Source organism: Nerophis ophidion, linkage group LG09, assembly GCF_033978795.1.
Source record: "Nerophis ophidion isolate RoL-2023_Sa linkage group LG09, RoL_Noph_v1.0, whole genome shotgun sequence".
Lineage (NCBI taxonomy): Eukaryota > Metazoa > Chordata > Actinopteri > Syngnathiformes > Syngnathidae > Nerophis > Nerophis ophidion.
Genome location: NC_084619.1, coordinates 34,530,731 through 34,557,540, shown reverse-complemented (window position 1 = coordinate 34,557,540; position 26,810 = coordinate 34,530,731). Strand labels below are relative to the sequence as shown.

Genomic DNA, 26,810 nt, shown 5'->3' with positions numbered 1-26,810 from the left:
GAAAACGTCTTTATGGCGTTAAGAGTGTATAAATAACTTTTTTACTTTTTTGCATAAACTTCAGTCCGAAACAAATTTAGCAAAATGTCATGTTTTTTATGTTAACCATTTGTATGCCTATTTGACCTATTGTCAGTTTTTTTATTTTGAAATAACAAACATAATATTTGCTATCAAACTAATGCAACTAATGGCTCTGGAGCCCTATGTGGGTCTTCTGCCTCCTTGTTATGGCTCCCTCAAATTTTTTTTTAACCACAGAGTGAGAACAATTTTAATTTTTAAAGAAAACTTATGTAATTCCCAACTGTCTATGAGGCCGTGAATGTGCACAGGTTGAGTTCTGAGGCTAATGTAGAAAAAGACTGAAAGCCAGTGTTTTCAGTTCAGCTTCTTGAGTGTAAACCTCTTGGAGAGAAAAGGAAAAAAAGAGATTAATTTCACACGGACAGATTGCTTTTCCTGTAAAATAATTAAAAAAACAAAATAAAACTTTCAGATGTTTATAAGTTGTGTTACGTCTCATGGCTCAATACTATTTTTCTTTTGTTAACACAAATAACTGCTTTGCTGTGGGCTTTTGCGATCCATCCATTCATTCATTTTCTACCGCTTGTCCCTTTTGGGGTAATCTCTGCTGCTAGATAAATTCTGCTAAAAACGTACCTCTCAATAAATTCTGAAAAGGCTACACAGGTTTGGTTCCGTTTTGTATTCATGAATAGCGCTTTCATAAATCTAAACTTTTAAAAACAACACTGAAGGTTTATTCATGTTTTAGACATAACAATAATTTTTAAGAAATCTGTGTAAATCTGGTAACATTTAAGACATTTTAAAGCCATTAATTGAAATGATTAGATTTTAGAACTTTTTGTATTTTTAAGACCTTGTAGGCAGTACATTTTAAAGGGCTTAGGTGGGGTAAATAGCAATTTTTTTATACACCTGATTACTTTTTTTCATGGTGCTACTTAATTGCTAATAAATTATGTATGCCACAGACGATTAGGTCAAATAATAGAATACAATTAATGACTGCTTTCCTTTAGAGCAAGACAATCACATGATAATTTATCCTAATGTTTATAGCAATATATTACCCTACCTGATGTTTCCAAGTCGGGGATTGAATCCACACTGGCTTCCACAAACAGACAAAGCATGTTTCATTGCACCACCAGGGATTAATAATAAATGAATTAATTCTGCTATGATACTCTTAAATTTGTGACAAGGCATGAAAAGACTGGGAATAAGTTTTTTAACCTAAAGCACCTTGGAATGAGTTTTAACACAAAGCACCTTGGACATTCATGCATTGCATACTATACATTAGCTTTTGCACTGCATAAATTTATATTATTATGTGTTGTCAACTTTGTACTTATTTTTTTTATTATTAGTTTTTATGTCATTGCCTGAAATACATAAATAAATGAAAAACAAATGAAAGTAATTGACACTTTAGAAAATCTTTTTGATTCTCACAGCAGTATGGCCAAAATGTGTCTCTTTTAAACTCAGTACGGTACATATATTTTTGTTTCTAAATACGGGTTCATTCTGTCTTTTTTAATGGACGGATGGTAACCCCTATAAAATACACCTCACGTCAAAACCCAATACCATCCAATCCAAGAGTAATATGAAAAGACTAGCCTTTGGCACATAGTTTTGATATTATATTAAATATGTAACATTGCGACAGCACAGTGGGAAAAGGGGTTAGTGCATGTGCCTCACAATACGAAGGTCCTGAGTAGTCCTGGCTTCAATCCCGGGCTCGGAATCTTTCTGTGTGGAGTTTGCATGTTCTCCCCGTGACAGGGTGGGTTCCCTCTGGGTACTCCGGCTTCCTCCCACCTCCAAAGACATGCACCTGGGGATAGGTTGATTGGCAACACTAAATTGGCCCTAGTGTGTGAATGTGAGTGTGAATGTTGTCTGTCTATCTGTGTTGGCCCTGCGACGAGGTGGTGACTTGTCCAGGGTGTACCCCGCCTTCCGCCCGAATGCAGCTGAGATAGGTTCCAGCAACCCCTGCGACCCCAAAAAGGGACAAGTGGTAGAAAAAGAATGGAGGGATGTAATATTGCATGTTTTAGAACATGCAATTTTATTTTGGCATACATTGAATCATGATGACATTAACAGCTATTCTTTTTCAACTTCAAATTAAAAAGTTTGTTGGCCTCTTGGCACTGCAGTCTACAGTCTACAACGTAATGTCCAATAATGATGTATCACACATTACGATACATAATCATAGGCTGTAAAAACATATAAACGTATAAAAACATCGGAACATCTCATTAAAAGTAAACATTTTTTATCTACTTTAATGCAGGGATGTCCCAACCTGAAGAATGACGTCTTATTTTACTTATCGTATTTTCCGGACCATAGGGCGCACCAGATTATAAGGCACACTGCCGATGAGCGGGTCTATTTTCATACAAAAGGCACACCGGATTATAAAGCACATTAAAGGGGTCATATTATATACATATATATATATATATATATATATATATATATATATATACATATATATATATACTTTTTTTTTAGATTTAAAACACATCCTTGTGGTCTACATAACATTGTGGTTCTTTGGTCAAAATGTTGCATAGATTATGATTTTCAGACCATCTTCAAGTCGTTTCAGGATGCAGCGTTTTGTAGGCGGTCTTATTTATGTGGCTCACATTGACACCGTCTTCTCCCCGTCATCTTTGTTATACCGGTGTAGTGTGCACCTTGACACTGTCTTCTCCCCGTCATCTTTGTTATACCGGTGTAGTGTGCAATGACGGTTGTCGAAGAAGTGTCAACAGATGCAACTGTTTTAATGACATTTAAACTTTATTTGACTCAACAAGGGAGCAGCATCACCTCATCCGTGGCTCACTAGTGCAACAGTAATGTGTCCCATGAAAAAAACGTCAGACTGGAACTCTCTAATAGCTAAAGCTTATCGACTACATCATTGGCACAGACTACAATGGCGGACTGGCGCAGATTTTCAGGACTTGAAAAGTTGGTTTTGCACAATATTGCAAAACAAAACACCAGATAATATGTCTTGTTAGGACCTGATCCTCAGTGGTCAGCAGGGAAAAAGGCCAGGGTGCACTGAGCACAGCAAAAAGTCCAACACAAAATCCTCTTTACCTCAGGGGGGCTAGGAAGCAAACACAAAGAGGTGAAGGATTACAAGAATAAGGAGAGACAACAGACCGAGACTGGCGAAGTGAAGCAGGCACACGCACATGCATGTGGGAGGTGCGGGAGACAATAACCGGCAGGACCCAGCTGTCGGTGACGAGCTTAAATAATACTAGGTAGAGATTTGATGCAGGTGTGCCTGGCTGGGGACTAATTAGCTGAAGAAAACAGACACCATAAAAGAGAAGGCAGGGAAATGACAAAACACAACAGTACCCACCCCTTAATGGACGCCACCTGGCGGCATACCTGGCTTCCCCGGAAAACGATCAAAAAAAGCATGGAAGACTGTGTGGTCTAGGATAAGGGAACACGGGACCCAGGATCGGTCCTCGGGGCCGTAGCCCTCCCAGTCAATCAGATACTGGAAACCCCTGCCCCTTCTCCTTACATCGAGAATGGCCTTGACTGGGAAGGCAGCATGGCCATCAATAAGCCTGGGAGGTGGAGGAGGCACCTCTAGAGGACTCAAGGGACAGGTGGAAACGGGCTTGATTGGAGAGACATGGAATGAGGTGTATCTTTAGGGAATCAGGAAGGCGTAATTGAACCGCTGAGTGATTGATGATTCGCTCAATGGGATAAGGCCCAATAAATCGTGGATGAAGTTTCTTTGAGTCCACTTGGAGAGGTAGATCATTAGACGACAACCATACCTTCTGACCCGGCCTGTAGTCTGGTGCTGTGCTGCAGTGGCGGTTGGCGAGACGCAGGTTGCGCTCTGAGGTGCGTAACAGTGCAGAGCGGGTATTGCGCCAGGCCTGATGTGCGCGGTGCAGGTGGGCAGCCACAGATGGGACGGCGACCCCTGGTTCCAGAGAAGGAAAAGCGGGAGGTTGGTAACCGTAGGCAGAGTGAAAAGGAGACATGCCTGTAGCAGAGCTGATGAGGGTATTATGAGCGTACTCTATCCATGGTAGACTGAACGCCCAGGAGGCTAGCTGCTGGTGGAAGACGCAGTTTGATGGCGGACTCCATATCTTGATTAGTGCGCTCAGTCTTACCGTTTGTCTGTGGGTGCTATCCAGAAGAAAGGCTGGGCGATGCTCCTAAGGCTTTGCAGAACGCCCTCCAAACAGCAGACGAGAATTATGGCCTTTTGTCCGAAACCACATCTAACGGGATACCATGCAGCCGGAAAACATGGCGTACAAGCAGTTCTGCAGTCTCGAGTGCAGAGAGCAATTTGGCAAGAGCGACGAAATGGGCCATCTTGGAGAAGCGGTCCACCAAAGTCAGTATAACAGTGTTGCCCTTGGATGGTGGAAGTCCTGTGACGAAGTCCAACGCCACATGGGACCACGGGCGGGAGGGAATAGAAAGTGGGAGCAGAAGAACAGCTGGTGCCGGTGTGAATTCTTATTACGGACACAAGTGGCACAGGCAGATACGAATTCTCTGGTGTCAGCCCTGAAGGTTGGCCACCAAAAGCGCTGGGACCGGAGGAAAAAGGTATGGGTAATGCCCGAGTGGCAGGTGACCTTGGAGCTGGGGGCCCAGTTCAGTACTTCCATTTGGAGCTCTGGAATCACAAACAAATGCCCCTGAGGGCAGTTCTTTGGAGAGGGGACTTTCTTGAGTCCCTCCTTAAAGCGGCTTTCAATGTCCCACTGCAACGCTCCCAGCAATCGTAATGGAGGGATGATCGTTTTGGTCTTGAACTCTTCCTCGGGGCAGGAGTACATCCTCGACAGGGCGTCTGGTTGACCATTCTGGGAGCCGGCGCGGAAGGTCATGGTAAAGTTGAATCTGGCTAGGAATAACGCCCACCTTGCTTTTCTAGGATTGAGCCGTTGAGCAGTTCGAATATAGGCCAGATTCTTATGGTCTGTGAACACCACAAACGGGGTCCCCGACCCCTCCAGCCAGTGCCTCCATTCTTGCAGTGCCAACACCACGGCGAGTAGCTCTCTATTGCACATACCATAATTGCGTTCAGCTGGCGTCAGGCGGCGTGAGAAGAAGGCACTGTTGTGACGTATGTAAGAATGTGCGCCTACTTGTCTGCGAGAAGGAGACACGGGAAAGAGCGAGGAGAGCCTGAAGTGTACACCCGCAGCTAAAAGTCCCGCGTGAGAACGTATACTCGAATATTACGATATAGTAATTTTCTATATCGCACAGAGACAAACCCACGATATATTGTATATATCAATCGTATATATCGATATATCCCCCAGCCCTACTTGACATACAGACGATTTTCGAGAATGCGTTGGAGAACTAAGCAAACATGCTGGACGTGTAGTTCAGGGGTAGGCGAGAAAACGAGGATATCGTCCAAGTAAACTACCACGAAACGATCGAGCATGTCACGCAGGACAACATTGATGAGGCCCTAAAAAACGGCAGGAGCATTGGTGAGGCCGAAACGCATGACAAGGTATTCAAAATGTCCTAGTGGTGTGTTGAATGCAGTTTTCCATTCATCTCCTTGCTTATTTCTGACTAAGTGGTAAGCATTGCGGAGGTCCAATTTGGTGAAATGTCTAGTAGTGTGTAGAGGGTTGAAAGCTGAGTCGAGAAGCGGGTGAGGATATTTATTTTTAATCGTAATATTATTGAGGGCACGGTAATCGATGCAAGGGTGAAGTGTCTTATCCTTCTTTTCCACAAAAAAAGAAACCGGCGGCTAGTGGAGAGTTGGAGGAACGAATAAGACCAGATGCAAGCGAAGTGGAGATGTAGTCCTCTAGTGAATTTCTTTCGTGTCTAGAAATGTAGAGTCGCGAAGAAGGGAGTGTAGCTTCGGAGAGGAGATCAATACCACAATCATAGGGACGGTGTGGAGGTAACGGTAAGGCCCGATCCTTGCTAAAAACTTCTTTAAGATCGTTGTAAGCAGTGGGCACAACTGATAAATCAATGATTTCCTGGGTGACGATATGCGAGGACCCTGTGCGAGGGCGTGCGGACCGCAGACAATGTATATGACAAAAAATTACCCAGTTAATGATTGTAGCTTTGGACCAGTCAATATGGGGATTGTGTTTAGATAGCCAGGTAAGCCCGAGCACAACCTGAGCAGAACGTGAAGGAATGACTAGAAAAATGATTGATTCAAAATGGTTGCCAGATAATTGAAGAGATAACGGAAGGGTTTGATGGGTAACGCTCGCCAGGTGGCTTCCGTCGAGGGATCTGACAACTCTAGGTCTATGTAATTTAGCAACGGGTATCGAAAAATGCTTGATGACAGACTCATCCATGAAATTATCGTCGGAACCTGAATCAATAAGAGCCCTAATGTCCAATTTCTGGTACTTATCCCAGGCGAGCGCACCCGAGAGTTGAAGTCTGGACATAGTATGACCTGTAGCTGGCAATTGAGGAACAGGGTCGGTCCCTGGAGGATGTGAAGCTGGAGTGCAGCGAGGGGGTGACTCTTGCGTGCGGAGAGGAGGTGACGCTTGAGTGTGGTGGCGGGCGGGGTGATGAGGACAGTGGGTGATGCAATGCTCAGCTTTGCCGCAATATAAACACAGCTGGAGACGAAGGCGACAATCTCTTTCAGCTGGAGAGAGACGATTTCCTCCATGCTGCATAGGTTCCTCTTCATTTGATATTGCCAGGGTGTCGACACTGGGTATTGGTGCGAGTGTAGTTTGACGTGCTCCATGGCCACTCCCACTATATGTCGAAGCGTGGAATCCCTGGCGTCGGAACCTCTCTCTTTCCCAGTCAACGAGGCGATTTTCATACTCCACCGCCAGAGCGACAAGCTCGTCAAGGCTGTCGGGAGTCTTAAGTGCGATCATCTGTTTCCGGACTTGATCAGGCAGGCCGAGGGAAAAAACGTCCACCAATGCGGAAGTGGGCCATCCACTATCAGCAACAAGCCTTCGGAATTCGATGGCAAAGTCCGTGACGCTCCGCTGTCCTAGCTGCAGACGAAGTAATGACCTCACGTCCTGGCCTTTCACGATGGAAAATGTTCTCCATGGCTTTGGCAAAAGCGGTGTACGAAGCACACTCGGGAGATTGACGTCCCCATTCCGCGGTAGACCAGGCGGCGCCCTGCCACTCATATGGGACAGGACAAAAGCCACACAAGCTTTTTCTGACTAAAAATATGTTGGTAACAGTTTAAAAAAAAATCTCACACTGGGTGAGGAAGAATCGCACGTCACCTGACTCGCCGGAGAATCGCTCGGGCTTGGAGAGTGTAGGACAAGTAGCAGGAAGGATGTCATTAGGCAGCGGATTATCTGCGGGTCGAGGATGGCTCAGCTGGACTGCTGGGTCGGCCGAGGGGGGAGTCATCGCCTGCAGCGCGGTGAGTACACTTCCCAGCTGTGTCTCCAGGGCATTTAGGCGAGAGTCTTGGCGTTCCGCCATGGCGTTTACGCAAGCCCCAAGCACTCCAAACTGTTCTTCTTGTTGGCTTATTCTTGTGGCCTGTTGGTGCAGAGTTCTTCTGACCGGGTCGGTTGTTATGTTAGGACCTGATCAAAGAGGTAACCCCAGGATGCAGAGACGAGAGGCAAGGTAGAATTACAGAAAGGGGAATATTTAATAAATCCAAAAAGTGTAACAAAAGGCGATGGGGCACAAGTGCACAGCATTAATAAACAAACAAAAACAGGTTCCTCAGTGGTCGGCAGGGAAAAAAGCCAGGACGCACTGAGCACAGCAAAAAGTCCAACACAAAATCCTCTTTACCTCAGGGGGGGCTAGGAAGCAAACACAAAGAAGTAGGGATTACAGGAATAAGAAGAGACAACATACCAGGACTGGCGAAGTGAAGCAGGCACATGCAGGTGGCAGGTACAGGAGACAAAAAACAAGCTTAAATACAACTAGGTAGAGATTTGTTGCAGGTGTGCCTCGCTGGGGACTGATTAGCTGAAGAAAACCAACACTATAAAAGAGAAGGCAGGAAAATGACAAAACACAACACGTCTACTTATAGGAGCCATTTTGCTGTCCTAATACTTGTATGTTGTATCACAGCACGTCTGACTACGGTAGCCGGAATGCGCCTACTCCATCAAGCGGTGCGGCTTCATAGCTTACTTAAGTCATATTAAAACATTTTCACAGATTTTTGAACGCCGTCTGTAATGTTTTATATTTTCAATGGAACATTTTTGGTTTTGGTGTTGTTTACTGGTGTCATAATGCAGTCTACACATATCTCCTGTGTGACTACCATCTATTAGTAACACTTATCATTACACTATGTACCAAATAAAATAGCTTTGATGTCGGTAAGCACAACCAGAATTATTTTCGTACATTAAGCACACCGGGTTTTAAGCACACTGTCGATTTTTGAGAAAATTAAAGGATTTTAAGTGTACCTTATAGTCTGGAAAATACGGTACTTCCTTACACTACTTTTAGGGCCTGTTATACAAAAGGTTTGCATGCACAGAAACACGTGCAAACCTGATTGCACACGCAATGCAGATCTACTGAACGTGTCTTGACGCATCTGTTAAGTGAGCACAATAAGGCGTGCAATCCATTTTGCATCTCTCTGTTCATTATATGCAAGATAGATGCTGATCATCAAAACACCCACAATACTGGGAAGGGAAAATGCAAATATAATTATTTAGCACACACAATGAGATTCATCAACACTCATCACCATTTTGCGAGCACTATTTTGCGTTTTATTCAGCACGTGAAGGACATCCAAACTGACAGTTCCACACACGGCTGCTGGATCAGTGCTTGCACTGATCAGTGCACAAAAAGACGATGGACAGATGAGAATCCTATGTGTGTGTCTGTTAACATTTTGGACATCCAGAAATAAAAAAATATTAGACATATCTTCTATTCAGCAATTTCCTTTTTCAATTGTATTGCTGCTGAATGGCTTAAGGGGCAGATTAAAACAAATTCAATTGATGCATTTTGGTGTCTGCGAGCAGTTTATTTTCAAAATGTTGTTAATTTTTTCAAATTAAAGAAATATATTGTTATAGTATATCTCCCACATGAAAAGACATCTGTGATTGTTATTTTTTCTGCATTTGAGTCATTCTGAGAGCACAAATGTGCTGGTGATGCGATGCACACCCTCTAAGTATCAGGGTGCATATGTTTCTGTTGGCTAGAATGCAATTCTAAAAAGGTGTTATAGATTAAAAAATTGTGCTGCTGGTTCAACACATCACACGATAACATGAATGTACAGAAATAAATTATCTCTGTGGTAAAAGGACGCCAAATCCTATTTTAAATAAGGCACTCTGCAACACCCCTCAAATGTACACAAAGTGTTAGTAGATCACACGCAACACGTCCACTTGTAGTACACGTTTTTTTTTTTTTAGCACACGATGTCTAGTGCGTGGTAATGGGATCTTAGTTAATCAAGCCCTTAGTGTATTAAATATGCTAAAACAGATCCAGCTTGGGTCAATATATAATACAGTATCTGAAAAAAAATATTAGCACTGTGTTCCATCCATCTATTTTCTACCGCTTGTCCCTTTCAGGGTCGCGGGGGGTGCTAAAGCCCATCTAAACTGCATTCGGGCGGAAGGCGGGGTACACCCTGGACAAGTTGCCATCTCTTAGCAGGGCCAACACAGATAGACACATTCAAAAACACTAGGGCCAATTTAGTGTTGCCAATCAACCTATCCCCAGTTGCATGTGTTTGGAGGTGGTAGAATATGCAAACTCCACACAGAAAGACCCTGAGCCCGCACTGTGAGGCACATTCAGTAACCCCTGTTACACTGTGCTGCCATTGTGTCATCGTTCCATCCATCCATCCATCTTCTTCCGCTTAACCGAAGTCGGTTCGTGGGGGAAGCAGCCTAAGCAGGGAAACCAAGACTTTCCTCTCCCCAGCCACTTCTTCCAGCTCTTCCCAGGGAATCCTGAGGCGTTCCCAGGCCAGCCGGGAGACATAGTCTTCCCAACAAGTTCTGGGTCTTCTCCGTGGCCTTCTACCGGTCCGACGTGCCCTAAACACCAGGTGTTCGGGTGGCATCCAGACCAGATGCCCGAACCACCTCATCTAGCTCCTCTCGATGTGGAGGAGCAGCGGCTTTACTTTGAGCTCATCCCGGGTGGCAGAGCTTCTCCCCCTATCTCTAAGGGAGAGGCCTGCCACCCGGCGGAGGAATCTCATTTCAGGTGCTGGTACCCGTGATCTTGTCCTTTCGGTCATAACCCAAAGCTCATGACCATAGGTAAGGATTGGAAAGTAGCTTGAACGGTAAATAAAGAGCTTTGCCTTCCGGCTAAGCTCCTTCCAGATCGATACAGCGTCCTCATTACTGAAGACGCCGCACCGATTCGCGTGTCGATCTAACAATCCACTCCTCCCTCAAGCGTGAACAAGTCTCCGAGGTACTTGAACTAATCCACTTGGAGCAGGGTCTCCTCCCCTACCCGGAAATGGCACTCGACCCTTTTCTATGTGATAACCATGGACCCAGATTTGGAGGTGCTGATTCTCATCCCAGTCGCTTCACACTCAGATGACAACCGATCCAGTGAGAGCTGAAGATCCTGGCCAGATGAAGCCATCAGGACCACATCATCTGCAAAAAGCAGAGACCCAATCCTGCAGCCACCAAACCGGATCCCCTCAACACCCTGACTGCGCCTAGAAATTCTGTCTATAAAAGTTATGAACATAATCGGTGACAAAGTGCAGCCTTGGCGGAGTCACACCCTCACTGTAAACATGTCCGACTTACTGCCGGCATTGCGGACCAAGCTCTGACACTGATCGTACAGGGAGCGGACCGCCACCATCAGACAGTCCGATACCCCATATTCTCTGAGCACTCCCCACAAGATTTCCCATGGGATACGGTCGAATTCCTTCTCCAAGTCCACAAAGCACGTGTAGACTGGTCGGGCAAACTCTCATGAACCCTCAAGGACCAATATTAACATTCTATACTCTCCCTGCCGAGAGTATAGAGCTGGTTCACAGTTCCACGATCAGGACGAAAACCACACTTTTCCTCATGAATCCAGGTTCGACTATCCGGCTTAGCCTCCTCTCCAGTACACCTGAATAGACCTTAAAGGGAGTGTGATCCCACAATAGTTGGAACACACCCTCTGGTTCTCCTTCTTAAAGAGAGAAACCACCACCTCGGTTTGCCAATCCAGAGGTACCGCCCCCGATGTCCACGTAATGTTTCAGAGTCTTGTCAACCAAGACAGCCCCACACCATCCAGAGCCTTAAGAAACTCCGGGCGGATCTCATCCACCCCGGTGGCCCTGCCACCGAGGAGCTTTTTAACTACCTCAGCAACCTCAGGCCCAGAAATAGGAGAGCCCACCACAGATTCCAGAGGGTCTGCTTCCTTATAGGAAGACATGTTGGAGGGATTGAGGAGGTCTTCGAAGTACTCCCTCCACCGATCTACAACATCCGCAGTCGAGGTCAGCAGAACACCATCCTCACCATACACGGTGTTGACAGTGCACTGCTTCCCTTTCCTGAGGCGGGGGATGGTGGTCCAGAATCACTTCGAAACTGTCCGGAAGTCGTTTTCCATTGCTTCCCCAAACTCCTCCCATGTCTGAGTTTTGCCTCCGCGACCGCCGAAGCCGCACACCCCTTGGCCTGTCGGTACCTGCCTGCTGCCTCCGCAGTCATATGAGCCAAAAGAACCCGATAGGACTCTTTCGTCAGCTTGACGGCATACATCACCGCTGGTGTCCACCATCGGGTTCTAGGTTTATAGCAACGACTGGCACCAACCACATTGCGGCCACAGCGCCAATCAGCCGCCAATAGAGGTGCAGAATATCGTCAACTTCGACTCAAAATCCAGCACCTCCCTCGTGCCATGTTCAAAGTTCTTTTGGAGATGGGAATTGAATTGCTCTCTGACAAGAGACTCGTCTAGATGTTCCCAGCAGACCCTCACAATGCGTTTGGGCCTGGCAGGTCTCCCCGGCATCCTCCCCCACCATCGCAGCCAACTCACCACCACTTTCCAGTACTGTCTCTCGAGTGTATCCAAAAAGGGTGGGTCCTCTGAACTGCTGTTTGGTGCGTAAGGACCTGTTCCCCCACCCTAAGGCGGAGGCAAGCTACCCTCTCGTCTACTGGGTTGAACTCCAAAGTGCAGGCTTTGAGCCGGGGGGCCACGATAAAAATTTCTACACCAGCCCGTCGCCTCTCACTGCGTGCAACGTCAGTGTGGAAGAAAGTTCAGCCCCTCTCGAGAGAACTGGTTCCAGGGCCTTTGCTGTGCGTCATCCAGGGCTCCTTCCATCTCAGGGAGGTGACATTCCTCACCCCAAAAGCTAGCTTATGAAGCTGAGGATTGGACCGCTAAGTGCCCCGCCTTCGGCTGCGGCCCAGCTCACATCGCACCCGACCTCTATGGCCCCACCCATGAGTGGTGAGCCCATTGCCTCTTCGGGCTTTGCCCGGCCGGGCCCCACGGGGACTGGCCCGGCCACCAGGGACTTTGGCCTGGCTCCAGATTGTGGCCCCGGTGACCCAAGTCTGGGCGAGGGAAATGTGAGTCTCGGATTTTGTGTTTCCATAGAAGTCTTCGAGCTGCTCTTTGTCTGATCTCTCACCTAGGACCTGTTTGTCTTGGAAGACCCTACCAGGGGAAACACATGAGGACATTACACATGTCCTCATGTGTAATGTTTAAATGTTTTTCTATTTTTTCGGACTACAATGTGCAATAATGTTTTATGTATGTGTGTATATGTATTCATATGCATGCAGATATGCATCTGTGTGGATACATATACATATACATGGATACATCTGTCATCTCTATCTTTTTTTTTTACTATTTATACTACCATATTGTATATTCACCTTAGGAGGAGCTGCTCCAATTTCGTTGTTCTTTGAACCTGTTCATTGCAATAATGACAATAAAACTCTATTCTATTCTATTCTAATAGAAACCCCCGGACAACATAGTTCCTGGGATCATTGGGACACGCAAACTCCTCTACCACGATAAGGTGGCAACTCAGTGATGAGTGTGTCGTAGTTAACATAGTTAACGTAGCTATAAATAAATGGGTTGTACTTGTATAGCGCTTTTCTACCTTCAAGGTACTCAAAGCGCTTTGACACTACTTCCACATTTACCCATTCACACACACATTCACACACTGATGGAGGGAGCTGCCATGCAAGGCGCTAACCAGCACCCATCAGGAGCAAGGGTGAAGTGTCTTGCTCAGGACACAAGGGACGTGACGAGGTTGGTACTAGGTGGGATTTGAACCAGGGACCCTCGGGTTGCGCACGGCCACTCTCCCACTAATTATTGTGAAGTCTGAAAATACCTTTATTTAATAGTGAATTCATTCTACCATATTTTTTGGACCATAAGGTGCACTGCCGATTAGCAGATCTATTCAGGTCTATTTTCATACAAAAGGCGCACTGGATTGTAATGCGCATTTAAGGGGTCATGTTCTGATTTTTTTTTTCTACATTTAAAGTACTTATTTGTGGTACACATAACATGCAGTGATGGTTCTTTGGTCAAAATGTTTTATAGATAATATTTTACAGACCGTTTTGAAGTCCCTTTCGCACCTTCTATTCAGTAAGTGCAGTTTTATTTACGTGGCTTTATTTTGACAGCATCTTGCCCCTGTCATTGTTGTAGCTTTTAGCTACTAACAGATATAAGTTAGAACTTTATGCTACTTTATATTAAAAATGGCACCAGCGGAGGATGAATGCCTCACAACAAGAGCATAGAGAAAAAGAAGGTGCTTATTGAATACGACATGGACTGCAATGGCTGACGTGCGCCAATTTTTCAAGACTTTCGCAGATCTCAAATACACAACAGCATGTACCAACAGGTAAGAAAAGTTGGTTGTGCGTATTATTGCGGAACAAATCCATCAAGGAATTGCTCTGACAAAGTAGTCTGTTCATGCATTATTCCACAAGCTTGATTGGCCAAACAAGGAATTCAATGCGTTGCTGACCCAGTTTGTCTGTTTTTTTTAATTGAGAACAAGTGCAAAATAAGCCAGGATTTGGACAAAGAAAGTTGTGAATGCCAGCACTTTGAGAAGCTGAGAACACATATTGAAACTGTCTTCAATAAAAGTTAAAAGTGAGACGTTAAATGTGAATTGAATAATTTATTTTTATTAATTTATTTGATAATTTTAGGTATTTTACAAACCCCGTTTCCATATGAGTTGAGAAATTGTGTTAGATGTAAATATAAACGGAATACAATGATTTGCAAATCCTTTTCAACCCATATTCAGTTGAATGCACTACAAAGACAAGATATTTGATGTTCAAACTCATAAACTTTATTTTTTTTTGCAAATAATAATTAACTTAGAATTTCATGGCTGCAACACGTGCCAAAGTAGTTGGGAAAGGGCATGTTCACCACTGTGTTACATCACCTTTTCTTTTAACAACACTCAATAAACATTTGGGAACTAAGGAAACTATTAGTTGAAGCTTTGAAATTGGAATTCTTTCCCATTCTTGTTTTATGTAGAGCTTCAGTCGTTCAACAGTCCGGGGTCTCCGCTGTCGTATTTTACGCTTCATAATGCGCCACACATTTTCGATGGGAGACATGTCTGGAATGCAGGCGGGCCAGGAAAGTACCCACACTCTTTTACTATGAAGCCACGCCTTTCTAACACGTGGCTTGGCATTGTTTTGCTGAAATAAGCAGAGGCGTCCATAACGTTGCTTGGATGACAACATATGTTGCTCCAAAACCTGTATTTACCATTCAGCATTAATGGTGCCTTCACAGATGTGTAAGTTACCCATGCCTTGGGCACTAATGCACCCCCATACCATCACAGATGCTGGCTTTTGAACTTTGCGCCTAGAACAATCCGGATGGTTATTTCCCTCTTTGTTCCGGAGGACACCACGTCCACAGTTTTGGAATGTGAACTCGTCAGACCACAGAACACTTTTCCACTTTGCATCAGTCCATCTTAGATGAGCTCGGGCCCAGCGAAGCCGGCGGCGTTCCTAGGTGTTGTTGATAAATGGCTTTCACTTTGTATAGAAGAGTTTTAACTTGCACTTACAGATGTAGCGACCAACTGTAGTTACTGACAGTGGTTTTATGAAGTGTTCCTGAGCCCATGTGGTGGGATGTGTTTAATGAGCATTCCTCAACTTAATCAGTATTTATTGCCACCTTTCCCAACTTCTTTGTCACATGTTGCTGGCATCAAATTCTAAAGTTAATGATTATTTGCAAAAAAAAAGTGTTTATCAGTTTTAACATCAAATATGTTGTCTTTGTAGCATATTCAACTGAAGATAGGTTGAAAATGATTTGCAAATCATTGTATTCCGTTTATATTTACCTCTAACACAATTTCCCAACTCATATGGAAACGGGGTTTGTAGATTGTTTTCTGCATGTAATTATTTTATATATAATTTGTTTTGTTTTTTTAATATTTTGAGGTCTGGTTAATTGAATTTATTTCTTATGAGAAAAACTGCATCGTTTTTTGTACAATTTGTTGTTTTTCTGACCCTTTGAAACGGATTAATAACAAAAATTGAGGGACACCCGTGTATTAAAGGTATCATTTGAATGTAACTATTGTGATCTGGGCATCGACCATACATTTGTCGCACCTTCATATCCACATTGGAGTAAAATTTGAATGCTATCACAATGTTTTTATAGTTGTTTGGAATGATAATACAAATCAATCGGTGCCAGCATTTAATGCTATAAATATGCATAACTACAATGGCACACTTATGAGCAAAGTCATAACACCTTATGCATATCTTGAGATTAAATGTTTCACTTCAATAGTCTTAGTGTACAGTATACTATGTTATTTTGTGTGTCAACAATACTTGTTAAAATGCAATTTCATTTTTTACCACTAGCCCATGACGTAATTTTATATGTATGATCCTTATGCTCCCTTGTGATATGTTTACAATTCAATACTGGATCTGCGACAAAATCTTACTGTCAAACCCCTAAAAAAAATTATATCTTGCTAAGCAAATGTGAGCAGTCTCTCACTGCAGGTGCATGACTAATAATAATAACAAGTGGGTTACAGTGTTGTGAACACCAATAACATTTAACTAAGTCAGTTCACCAAGGTCCCGAGACAGTTTGAGTGTTAATTTAGGCAAATACTTCTAGCTGGATTGGGTAATATCCCATCCATCCTGACATAAATGGCTGGGTTTACAAAAGAGTATGACACTGGACGTACTCATTACATGACTCGTGATTGTTATTGTAGGTATAAAAATACACAAATGCATTGCTAGGGTACTCTTAAATTGATTTCATTATTACCAGCTAAAATCCTCCATATGTGTAAATGTCGAATTACATTTTGCTCACTTGCATATATATATATAAACCCCAATACTTTTGCCCCTAATGATGTTCAGAACTCCTCAAAGTACAGTATTAATTAATTTCTGTAAAAGATAAATAATCAGAATAGTTTACATGGATTCATTGTTTTTATGTTGATTTATAACTACCCAGTAGGGGTGGCATTGTGTTGATATGTGACTGTTGAAACAAATAACTGCTGTAATGGTGACATAAAACACATTCTGTTGTAAGGATGACCGAAGAAACTATCTTGCATAATACATTATCCTCGTGGGAACTTCAAATAATATATAATCAATGGTCGGCTGGAGGAAAAATCCTGTCTTGTACTTGGAGCGCCTCTTCACTTCAGGGCGGGGTTTTAATAGCCGACAGCTATGTCGCTGATTCCAGTGATCTGTGTGGGAGTGTTTTAGTAAATTGGGAACTGATTAAGACGAGCAAGATGTAGGTTCCTCCAATTTTGCTCAGGATGTCCGTATTAAATAAATTGATATCATAGATGAAAACAGAATATGGTGCATTTGTGCAACAACACTCCATCTTACAGTATTAAAACATGTGACACAAAAGTGTCAGTTTCATTAGTGGATCTTTGTGTCCGCTCCTGTTTTCATGTATGAAACATAATTGAACATCCTGGTTTCCACTACTCCCTTTATCCTCCACACTAATCTGAGACATTGAGGGTCCGTGGCTATGCGGAGAAAGGTAATTACCCGCTTGGTGAGAGTGAGTTATTACCATAATTAAAGGCAGCTTTTTTTTTAACCCATCAGGAGGTAGCCTATTTCAACGACCAGGTAACATTTAACTATTTCTAGCATCCCTGCTGCTACTTATGCCTTTTTATGTTACAGAAAATGGATCTGTTTTCAATCAATAGAGCATAGCTGCGCTATAGGAATGCACAATTGTTAGAATTTTGAACTCAATCTCATTTTTGGCTTCTCATGATCATGAAAATATTATAATCGGAAAAAGAGGTTAATGGGCTGCACAATGTACATGCAAATTCCTGAGCTTGTAAATGTTAAACGGATGAGTGAGCGTATGAGTGAAAAAAAGACCACATCTACTAGAAGTTTGGGATCTGAACATGGTTGCTTCATTTTATTTGTCAGAGATCTAATATGCCTACTTAATAATCATGTTAATTTAACAAAAAAAAGTAAAGGCATATCAGACGGAATCACAGAACTTGTCAATAAAACGGAATACGCTGTTTAATAGAATAATATCATAGACCATTTACATAAATGTGAGGGTAATACTGTCATTATGAGGAGAAGGAACATTAGTTTGGGGAGATATTGTGTCCAGGCCCGCTCATTCATCCCCAAAACACGCAACCTCTGCGTCCTGAACTAAAAAATGTTAAGACCGGCATTTGAAACAGGGACTAAACTAAGAAGCTAAAGCTAACAAGAACAATCCATATACCCACAACACATGTCCTCTACTTGTGTGGTTGTGAACGACATCAACAATTTAAGATCAATGTACACATAGGCCAGCAGTCGTAACTTGAAAGGATTTCTTTTTTTTCTTCTTACATACAGCCTCAAGTCATCTTCACACTTCAAACTCGGAACAACAGCACACTTCCCTCTTTCACAATAACAGACAGCACTGTGCGCAACATCCGGTCTGACAGCGCTAACAAAATAAAGGTTTCAAGAAAGTACCTTGTACTCAATGCACTCAATGTACTCAAATACTGGTCAAAATTGCACCAAAGAATGTGAGGATTTTTGGTAAGGTATCTGTGTAAAACCTAAAAAATGGAATTAAATAAATGTTTTGCAGAAAAAACTAATTGTATTGTTTTCTCATGTAGCTATTGTTATTGTAAGAATACTATAAAGCAGTGGTTCTCAAACTTCCTACATAAAAGCAGCTCTGATTATTTTTTATAATACTTAAAAGAAAATTGTTTTTCCATCCATCCATTTCTAACGCTTATTCCCTTTGGGTCGCGGGGGGCGCTGGTGCCTATCTCAGCTACAATCGGGCTGAAGGCTTTTACACCCTGTCGCCAAATTGTTTTTGTTTATTGTAATTCTACCTAAACATTTAATAAAGTCAAGTAATAATCAGGCAACACGAGATGTCTCTACAAGAGAAGTATCCAACACTTCTCTTTTCTAAAGTAAATCTCTACAGCAGATATGGGCGACTACAGTTTGTACATCAACAATATGATTTGCGTAAGTGGCTTGACAGGACAGATCTAAAAAAAAAAATTCAGCTAGATTTTTTCGAATTGATTAAAAATTGTTACAAATAAGTATCAAAAATTAATACTAATTATCATTCCGTTGTCTTTTTTTGTATGTATATATCCCACAGTGGGCTTCACAGTGGAAAAGGGGTTAGTGCATCTGCCTCACAATACGAAGGTCCTGAGTAGTCGTGGTTTCAATCCCGGGCTCGGGATCTTTCTGTGTGGAGTTTGCATGTTCTCCCTGTGAATGCGTGGGTTCCCTCTGGGTACTCCGGCTTCCTCCCACCTCCAAAGACATGCACCTGGGGATAGGTTGATTGGCAACACTAAAAATGGCCCTAGTGTGTGAATGTGAGTGTGAATGTTGTCTGTCTATCTGAGTTGAGATGAGATGGCGACTTGTCCAGGGTGTACTCCCCCTTCCGCCCGATTGTAGCTGAGATAGGCACCAGCGCCCCCCTTGACCCCAAAGGGAATAAGCGGCAGGAAATGGATGGATGGATATCCCACAGTTTTCATCGTATTGGAACGGTTCCAATATCAAAACGTTTAGCTCGGTCGAGATACCTTCGCTTCCATTTTTTACTCTTCTTAAGTAACCCAGATTACCAGGAATTCCAGGTTTTCCAGAACAAGTTTCCCATTGGAAATTAATGGGCTAAATTTCAAACTTGCACAATTTCCACAAATTTTCATTGGATTCGAACCGCTCCACCATCCGCACATTCCACTCACCCTAAACATTGATTTCTCGGTTTCAAAAATTACCGGTTTTCCAGGAATTACGTGGAATTTTTCCCCATTGAAAATAAAAAGGCAACATACAAACCTGTCCATATCCCACATTTCTCATTCGATTCAATCCGTTCCACCATCCACACACTCCACTCATTCTGGTTCTAAACATTTTTGGATTACCCGTAATTACCAGAATTTTTTGATGAATGAATGGGCAATATACAAACATCTAAATATCCCACATTTCTCAACGTATAGCAACGGTTCCAAAGTCAAAATGCTCTTTGCACGTGTTAGTCAACTGTTAGCATGCTTTTATTGTATTGCTGTTACTGTTATTAATTGTTTACTTGTTGTTGTTTATTCCTTATTAATTCATATCCGGTTGTTCTTTTAAATTATAATTAAAGTTACGTTTTGGTTGTATAGTAAATCGTTAATTCAATATCAATCAAAAAAATTGTTAATTATTACTTTTACCATATGCATCCAACCCTACTGCACGATAGGAGAAGTTGTACACAGGCCATCCTGATGAAATTACAAAGGCTGATGTTGTTAACAGTAATGCCAATTTCAGTTGAAGGAGAGAAGTCATTTCAAAGACAAAATCACAGCCATCACACCCTCTAATTATATAACATTTGGGAAAATGACTATGTAATTTCATTACTGTGTTGGATACCACATGATAAACAATGTCAGTCACTATCACAGATCTTGATGATGAACTCTTATCTGGGTCTGCTTATGTTTTCCTCATCGTTTGCTGTTTACGTCAGGAATCGTGGCCCTATGGTCTCTGGCCATTCTATCTTTCGAACGATTCTTTGTGATCTGCCGACCTCTGGGCAACATCCGACTGCAAGCCAAACACGCCATAATGGGTCTACTCTTCGTCTGGACCTTTTCCTTCATTTGGACCTTCCCTCCGGTGCTGGGCTGGAACAGATACACTGTCAGCAAGATTGGAACAACCTGTGAGCCTGACTGGTGAGAAACTCCCAAGCTTTCATCAATTGATGACCTTTGACCTGTAGAATAATGAGAAACGATATCTGTGGTCATTAATAAAACAGTAAACAATTGGACAGAAACAGGCATTAGCCATTCCATGAATTACTGTTACATTGTATTTGGACTTAAGAGAGGTAAGGTTCTTATAATAAGGGATGTCACGTCGTCTAGTAGAAGTAATACAGTGTTTGTGTTCTAAGAAAGGCAAATAACTACATAATTACTAAAGTAATGCATCTAATACTGCTTTCCCTGACTCACTTATTTCACACACTATTTCGTCATCAGCAACCTAGGCCGATAACAAATTTTGCTGAAGGATATAGTCTACCACACATTATTGCCAATAAACAATATTGTTTTTAGCAATATTTTGAGACCAAATTAAGCACACATCAAATCATAATATATTATAATTAAACATAAATAAAGCTTTCAAACACAATAAACTTATTTCTCATTAATATTTTTTACCATTGTAATTTTAAAGGTCATGGACTTTTAATTGACCCCAATAATAAAACAAACAATTAAGAAAATAAAATAGACTTTCAATCTCTGTTAGCAAAAATGTCACTTAAATAAATATTGAGCATCTTGACGTGCAGTTTTCCCCCCATTCGAAAAACTATCGGTTGGTTTGTTTTGTTGTATTTTTCAACAGACTTGGCATACTGACTTGTTCGAACATTATGGGCTAAATCTTGCAACCTGATTGAAAGAAACAGATGAAGAAAACAAACATGCACACGGGAAGGGCAATTTTTTTGATGCCGGCAAAATTATTAATTTCGTTTTCATTTGTTTTTAAATTATTGACTCATCGGACTCCTATTAATACTAACAATTTGCCAAACGATAAGATGAGTTTTAAAGTACTTCAACTGTCTTTAAAACAAAAATCAGTCAGCCAGTTATTTGTCATATCCTAACACAAAACTGTATTACTGAGTGAGGTGACCAAATATTAATGATACCTAGATTTTTCTGTCTTTAGAACACACATTCGTTTTTGATTGACTGGTTATAACAGTGCCAGAAGCCACAATATTGAACAGCCTCTCCTTGAATTTTTGCAAAACACAGTTTTCAAAAATTCAAGGTGACAAATGCAGAAGATCTGTTCCTACCACTATAATGTAAGTTAAGTTTCGGTTTAAATTGGACCTGAATTGCACCTAAAAAACAACAAAGTCATTCTTATTGTTCATACTGTATAATATACATTGATAAAAGATTAAATCCAATAAGTATATAAAAATTGGTTGTGGGCGGTATGGTGGGACAGGTGTTAGTGCGTGTGCCTCATAATAAGAAGGTCCTGGGTTTGATCTTTCTGTGTGGAGTTTGCATGTTCTTGCCAACTCACGTATTCACGTCACTCAGCTCACATGCTGCCATCCTTAAAGGAACACACACACACATTTGCTACTCTCACAACAGCTGCTTTAAAAACGGCAACCGCGGCAAAAGCTGCGAACCGCCACTGTCTCTTGCCTTAATGCCCTAAAGAACATGCGGTTACTGCCTTTGACTTTTTACTTGTTAAGGGACTAGGAATGTAATGGTTAACAGTATGAGGGGAATTTGCGATAAAATTCTGTCTAATTTTTTAATTACCGAAAAACCGCCATAGATTAATGCATTTTAGGCAACACAAAGTCAGGCGCATGCGCACTAGCATCGTTTGATGGGAAAGCTACGCAGACTTTGCTCCCAAGATTTCCCCTCGGAGTCAACGGAGCCTAGCGCTTGGTTTAAGGTCACTTTCCCTCGCTTCTCGGCGTGCGTTTAAGAGTGCAATGCTGTTAGATGGCGACAGGTGTGGACAATATTGGAGACGGACACACTTGTCCCCACACTAAAAGTATACAACAACGGAGAAAACTATTTGATGTTCCTTTTATTTTCGCAGTATAGCGTCCATCAGCTGCTGTGACTGAGAGTTACTGATGTGCGGAAACATGTACCAGTTAATGTGTCGTGAACGATGTCACAACATGTTTAATAAAGTCTTTAGTTTTTTTACTGGAATGCTCATTCCTCCTTTATTTAACTGCAAACTGTATCGGTGTTCAAATAACATCAATGCTGGCGAAAATGTTTATTCATCTCATCAAACTGAACGACGGCTGTGAAGATTGTGTATTCGGTGTGCGAGGTATCACTCCTCTTTATTTTTGGGAGGCATTGGAGAACAACAAAGCATGTTTATTATACTTCATATTCATTAGCCAAACTGTGTTGTGTTTTATTTTGATATCAAAAAGTAAAGTCCATGTTTTTTTACATTACTTGTGTTTTTTTCATGTCACAAAAGTATTACTTCAAAAACCATTCATGTGGCACAGTATTTTGTTAATGTTTTATTGTGTATAGTTAATTCCTATATGACATATTTCTTCTCAAACACTTAACTGATCAGTCCCAATAGAGCCTCTACATGTACATATAAATGTTAATAACTCAAAAAAAAAAAAAAAAAAAAAATGGCCTTCCTCTATTAAAATGTAAAAATAGAGATAAAGGCATCATGTGATGATGAAATGCTGACAAGTTATTTTATTAATGAATACAAAAAACTAATAGTTGTCTTTAGATATATGGATAATGTTTATCAATAGCCTTTATATTATACATTACAAATTAAAATAACGGTATTACGTTCACACCCCAAAACTGTTTTACCAAACAATCAGCAATCATGATTTCAATATTGATAACAATAATCTTAATTATTACTTTGGCCATAATTGGCAGCCCCAAATTTCATACATGAACACCATTTTTATCTATATGGACAAAAAGTGCAGTGCCGACTTATAGCCATCATGTACCATCTTTCCAAAAAAACAAAAAAACAAAACAAAAAAAAGTATATATATATATATATATATATATATATATATATATATATATACATATATATATATACATATATATATATATATATATATATATATATATATATATATATATATATATATATATATATATATATATATATTAGGGCTGGGCAACGATTAAAGCTTATTGCCACTGCCAGGGTATTTAAGTTATCCTGTTTGTTATGGAAAATAAATATAATCTACATACAAATCACTGAGCCACAATCATAACAAATGAACAGGCAATTTCTGAGGTAACAGCAGAAACATTTTTTTTTATCAGGGATCTTATGTTTAAAAAACCTATATTATAGGTAGTGGGCTGTTTTAGGAAATTTTTGATCAAATTATCCGTAGTAGCAATATTAATGATGTTGTGTTTATTCTGCGTAGTGCACTTAAAATAATTATGACCATATCTAGGAATTGATATGATGGGAATTTTCCGATTGTTTGCTTGGTGCATTGACAAACTGAACGCATATACATGGTACTATATTGTGATGTTATGAGCTAGGGAAAAAAAGAACTACGCTACCCAGCATGCAACAGGAGTGACGAGTATGCGCGGTAGCCCGGTATAGGTTGTGTCGCCATGAGGGCATCTTGTATGTTGTGATATTCACGCTCTGAAAGCAAACGTTAAGAAATCAGCCAACACGCCTTGTCTGCATTATTCATAAATAAACAGACAACACATATACTCCGCTGCTTCACAGGCCGCTGGATGTAGCTGGCAAAGTATTCCCTTGCTAGCTAGCCGGTCTAGCAAGCACGCGTCATTCAGTCCAAAACGGCCCGATCTATCCACATTCAGAATTGTCTGGCGGTCGTAAGTGATCCCGGAGTGACCATGCTGTAAGCCAGCCATGAAATTTGCAGAATTGTCCGGTATTTTTGCCAAATGTTCCATCTTTACCAAGAGCCCCTCGACGCCGAAGCCCATACGGGCGACGCCATCTTGTTGAGAAAAGGCGTTAACAAAATAAAAGCATGTAAACAACACACGCAAATGTGCGATAAAATAATTGTCAGCGTTAATAGATTGATGAGTTAACTCGTAATTAACGCATTAATTTGCCCACCCCTAATATATATATATATATATATATATATATATATACATATATATATATATATATATATATATATATATATATATATATATATATATATATATATATATATATATATATATATATATATATATATATATATATGACGTGCGGTGAACGAAACCCCAGGTGAGGCATACATACTTTTGTTTCTTTTTTAACTTAAATTCATATGTGCAGCTGTAGTAATTGTTGATTTAGGTTGCACATTAAAAAAAGGAAGCTATTCACTTTCATAAAAACATTATCATAATGATATTACGATATGATAAATGGGTCCAAAAGGTATTTGATAAAGTTGTTATTAAATACTTTTTGGTCCCATTTGCTTTTAACAAAATAAATCAATAAATAAATCTTACCTTTCTGTATTTGTATCTGAAGCAGCAATAGCTATCCTCCAGAAAAACGTACTTTGTATGATCGCATTCATTTTTTCTTAAAGTCCAGTTTAGAGAAGTATTTCATCTTGCATACAGTATATAATCCTCCATGTTCCAAGAAATTAAACCACAAACCCACAAACGTTAGTTTACTCTAATTAAAATGCCATGTTTTTTATAAATACAGTTAAAAAAAAAAGAAAAAAAAAACATGCTGGCTTCCCCTGGAGAGACCTGTGTCTGCTAGCTTGTGGCGAGTCAGAGTACTGCTGAGGCATTGAATTGCAAGTTGACAATATATCGCCCCCTACCTTGAGGCGGAGGTACTTGCTGCCTCAAGACCTGCCTTTTCCACGTGGCAACAAGCATGCGCCCCCTCGCACGCAGGCCCAATACACACTGTGTGGAGCTGTGGACTCACCGCCTGTGTCCACCTCACTTCTCATCTGCTGCATTGTTTTGACCATGAAAATTATCAAAATATATAGGAACCACACCAAAATCACATAGAAAGCATAAACGAAAAGAGAAATATTAAAACTTATTTTATTTTTTTACTTCGTTTTGGAACATCTCATGGCTAAAAAATCCAAAAGTCTTGTAAAGGAAGTCTCTTCGGTTACACAAACCAACGAGAAAATGACGATGCACTTGGAAAACTGTAAGGAGACGCTGCATCCGATTCTTCTGACACCTAGACGCTCCACTAACATCGCAACATGGAACGTCAGGACCGTGTATGCAGGAGGAAAGACAGCAGTTATGGTGGAAGAGATGAGGAAATACAGAATATCTCTCCTGGGTCTGTGTGAAACCAGATGGCTCCAGTCGGGGCAGGGTAAACTGACCAGTGGTGAGTCCATACTATATTCAGGGCACCCAGAAGACTCTGCACCACATACAGAGAGTGTAGGGTTCATGCTATCCAAAGAAGCTCAGAGGGCCCTCATCAGTTTGGGACCCATTAACTCAAGGATCATTACTGCAAAATTCTATACCACGCATAAGAAAATTAACCTTCAAGTAGTACAATGCTATGCCCCTACCAACGATGCAGAGGATGAAACAAAGGACAACTTTTACAATCTTCTATACCACATTCTTCAGAAAAAGAAAGGAAAGGAAATCATGGTCTTAATGGGGGGCATTAATGCGAAAATAGGAGGAAATAACCATGGCTACGAGCTGATAGTGGGATTGAAGGGCTTGGAACAATGAATGTAAACGGTGAAAGGTTTGCTACAGGATATGCAGACAACACCTTGGTTATTGGAGGTTCCATTTTCCCACACAAGGACATCCACAAAGCAACATGGGTTTCTGCCAACCGCACAACTGAAAACCAGATTGATCACATCTGCATTAGCCGGGAATTCAGGCGCTCACTGCTTGATGTCAGAGTGAGAAGAGTAGCTGACGCTGCATCTGACCACCACCTAGTCACAGCAAGGTTCCAGTTAAAACTGAAATGCATTAAAAAAGAGGAGGGAGGATCAAATTCAACATACAACAATTCCAAGATATAGGCATCTTGGAACGATACCAAGTCACATTACACAACCGGTTTCAAACACTACAGGACCAGACAACACAAGCACCAGGAACTGCAGAAGGGATTTGGGAAGGTTTGAAGAGCACATGGAAGGAGACCTGTGCAGAAGTGGTAGGGAGAAAAAAGTCCACAAACAAACCTTGGCTATCCACAGAAACCCACAAGAAAGTTAGTGAGAAAAGGGAAAAAAAGGAGGTAGTTAACAGATGCAGAACGAGAGCAGGAAAGCCAGCAGCACAAAGAGAATATGAAGTAGTAAACAAGGATGTGAAGAAGAGTGTCAGAAGGGACAAAAAGAAGTACATCGAGGATTTAGCGCAGCAGGCAGAGGAAGCAGCAGGA

General features: G+C 41.5%; 1 protein-coding gene and 1 long non-coding RNA gene across 2 annotated transcripts in view; one reads left to right on the top strand and one right to left on the bottom strand.

Moving 5' to 3' along the window:
* The window catches only part of valopa (vertebrate ancient long opsin a), a 71,712-nt gene that overhangs the window by 4,733 nt on the left and 40,169 nt on the right, over positions 1–26,810 (top strand). The window contains exon 2 of the mRNA XM_061910881.1: positions 20,296–20,506. Coding sequence (XP_061766865.1) covers positions 20,296–20,506 — 211 coding nt within the window. The remainder of the gene's footprint in view (positions 1–20,295; positions 20,507–26,810) is intronic.
* The window catches only part of LOC133559274 (uncharacterized), a 13,186-nt gene continuing 6,670 nt past the window's right edge, over positions 20,295–26,810 (bottom strand). The window contains exon 2 of the long non-coding RNA XR_009808132.1: positions 20,295–20,547. This is a non-coding gene — a long non-coding RNA (uncharacterized LOC133559274). The remainder of the gene's footprint in view (positions 20,548–26,810) is intronic.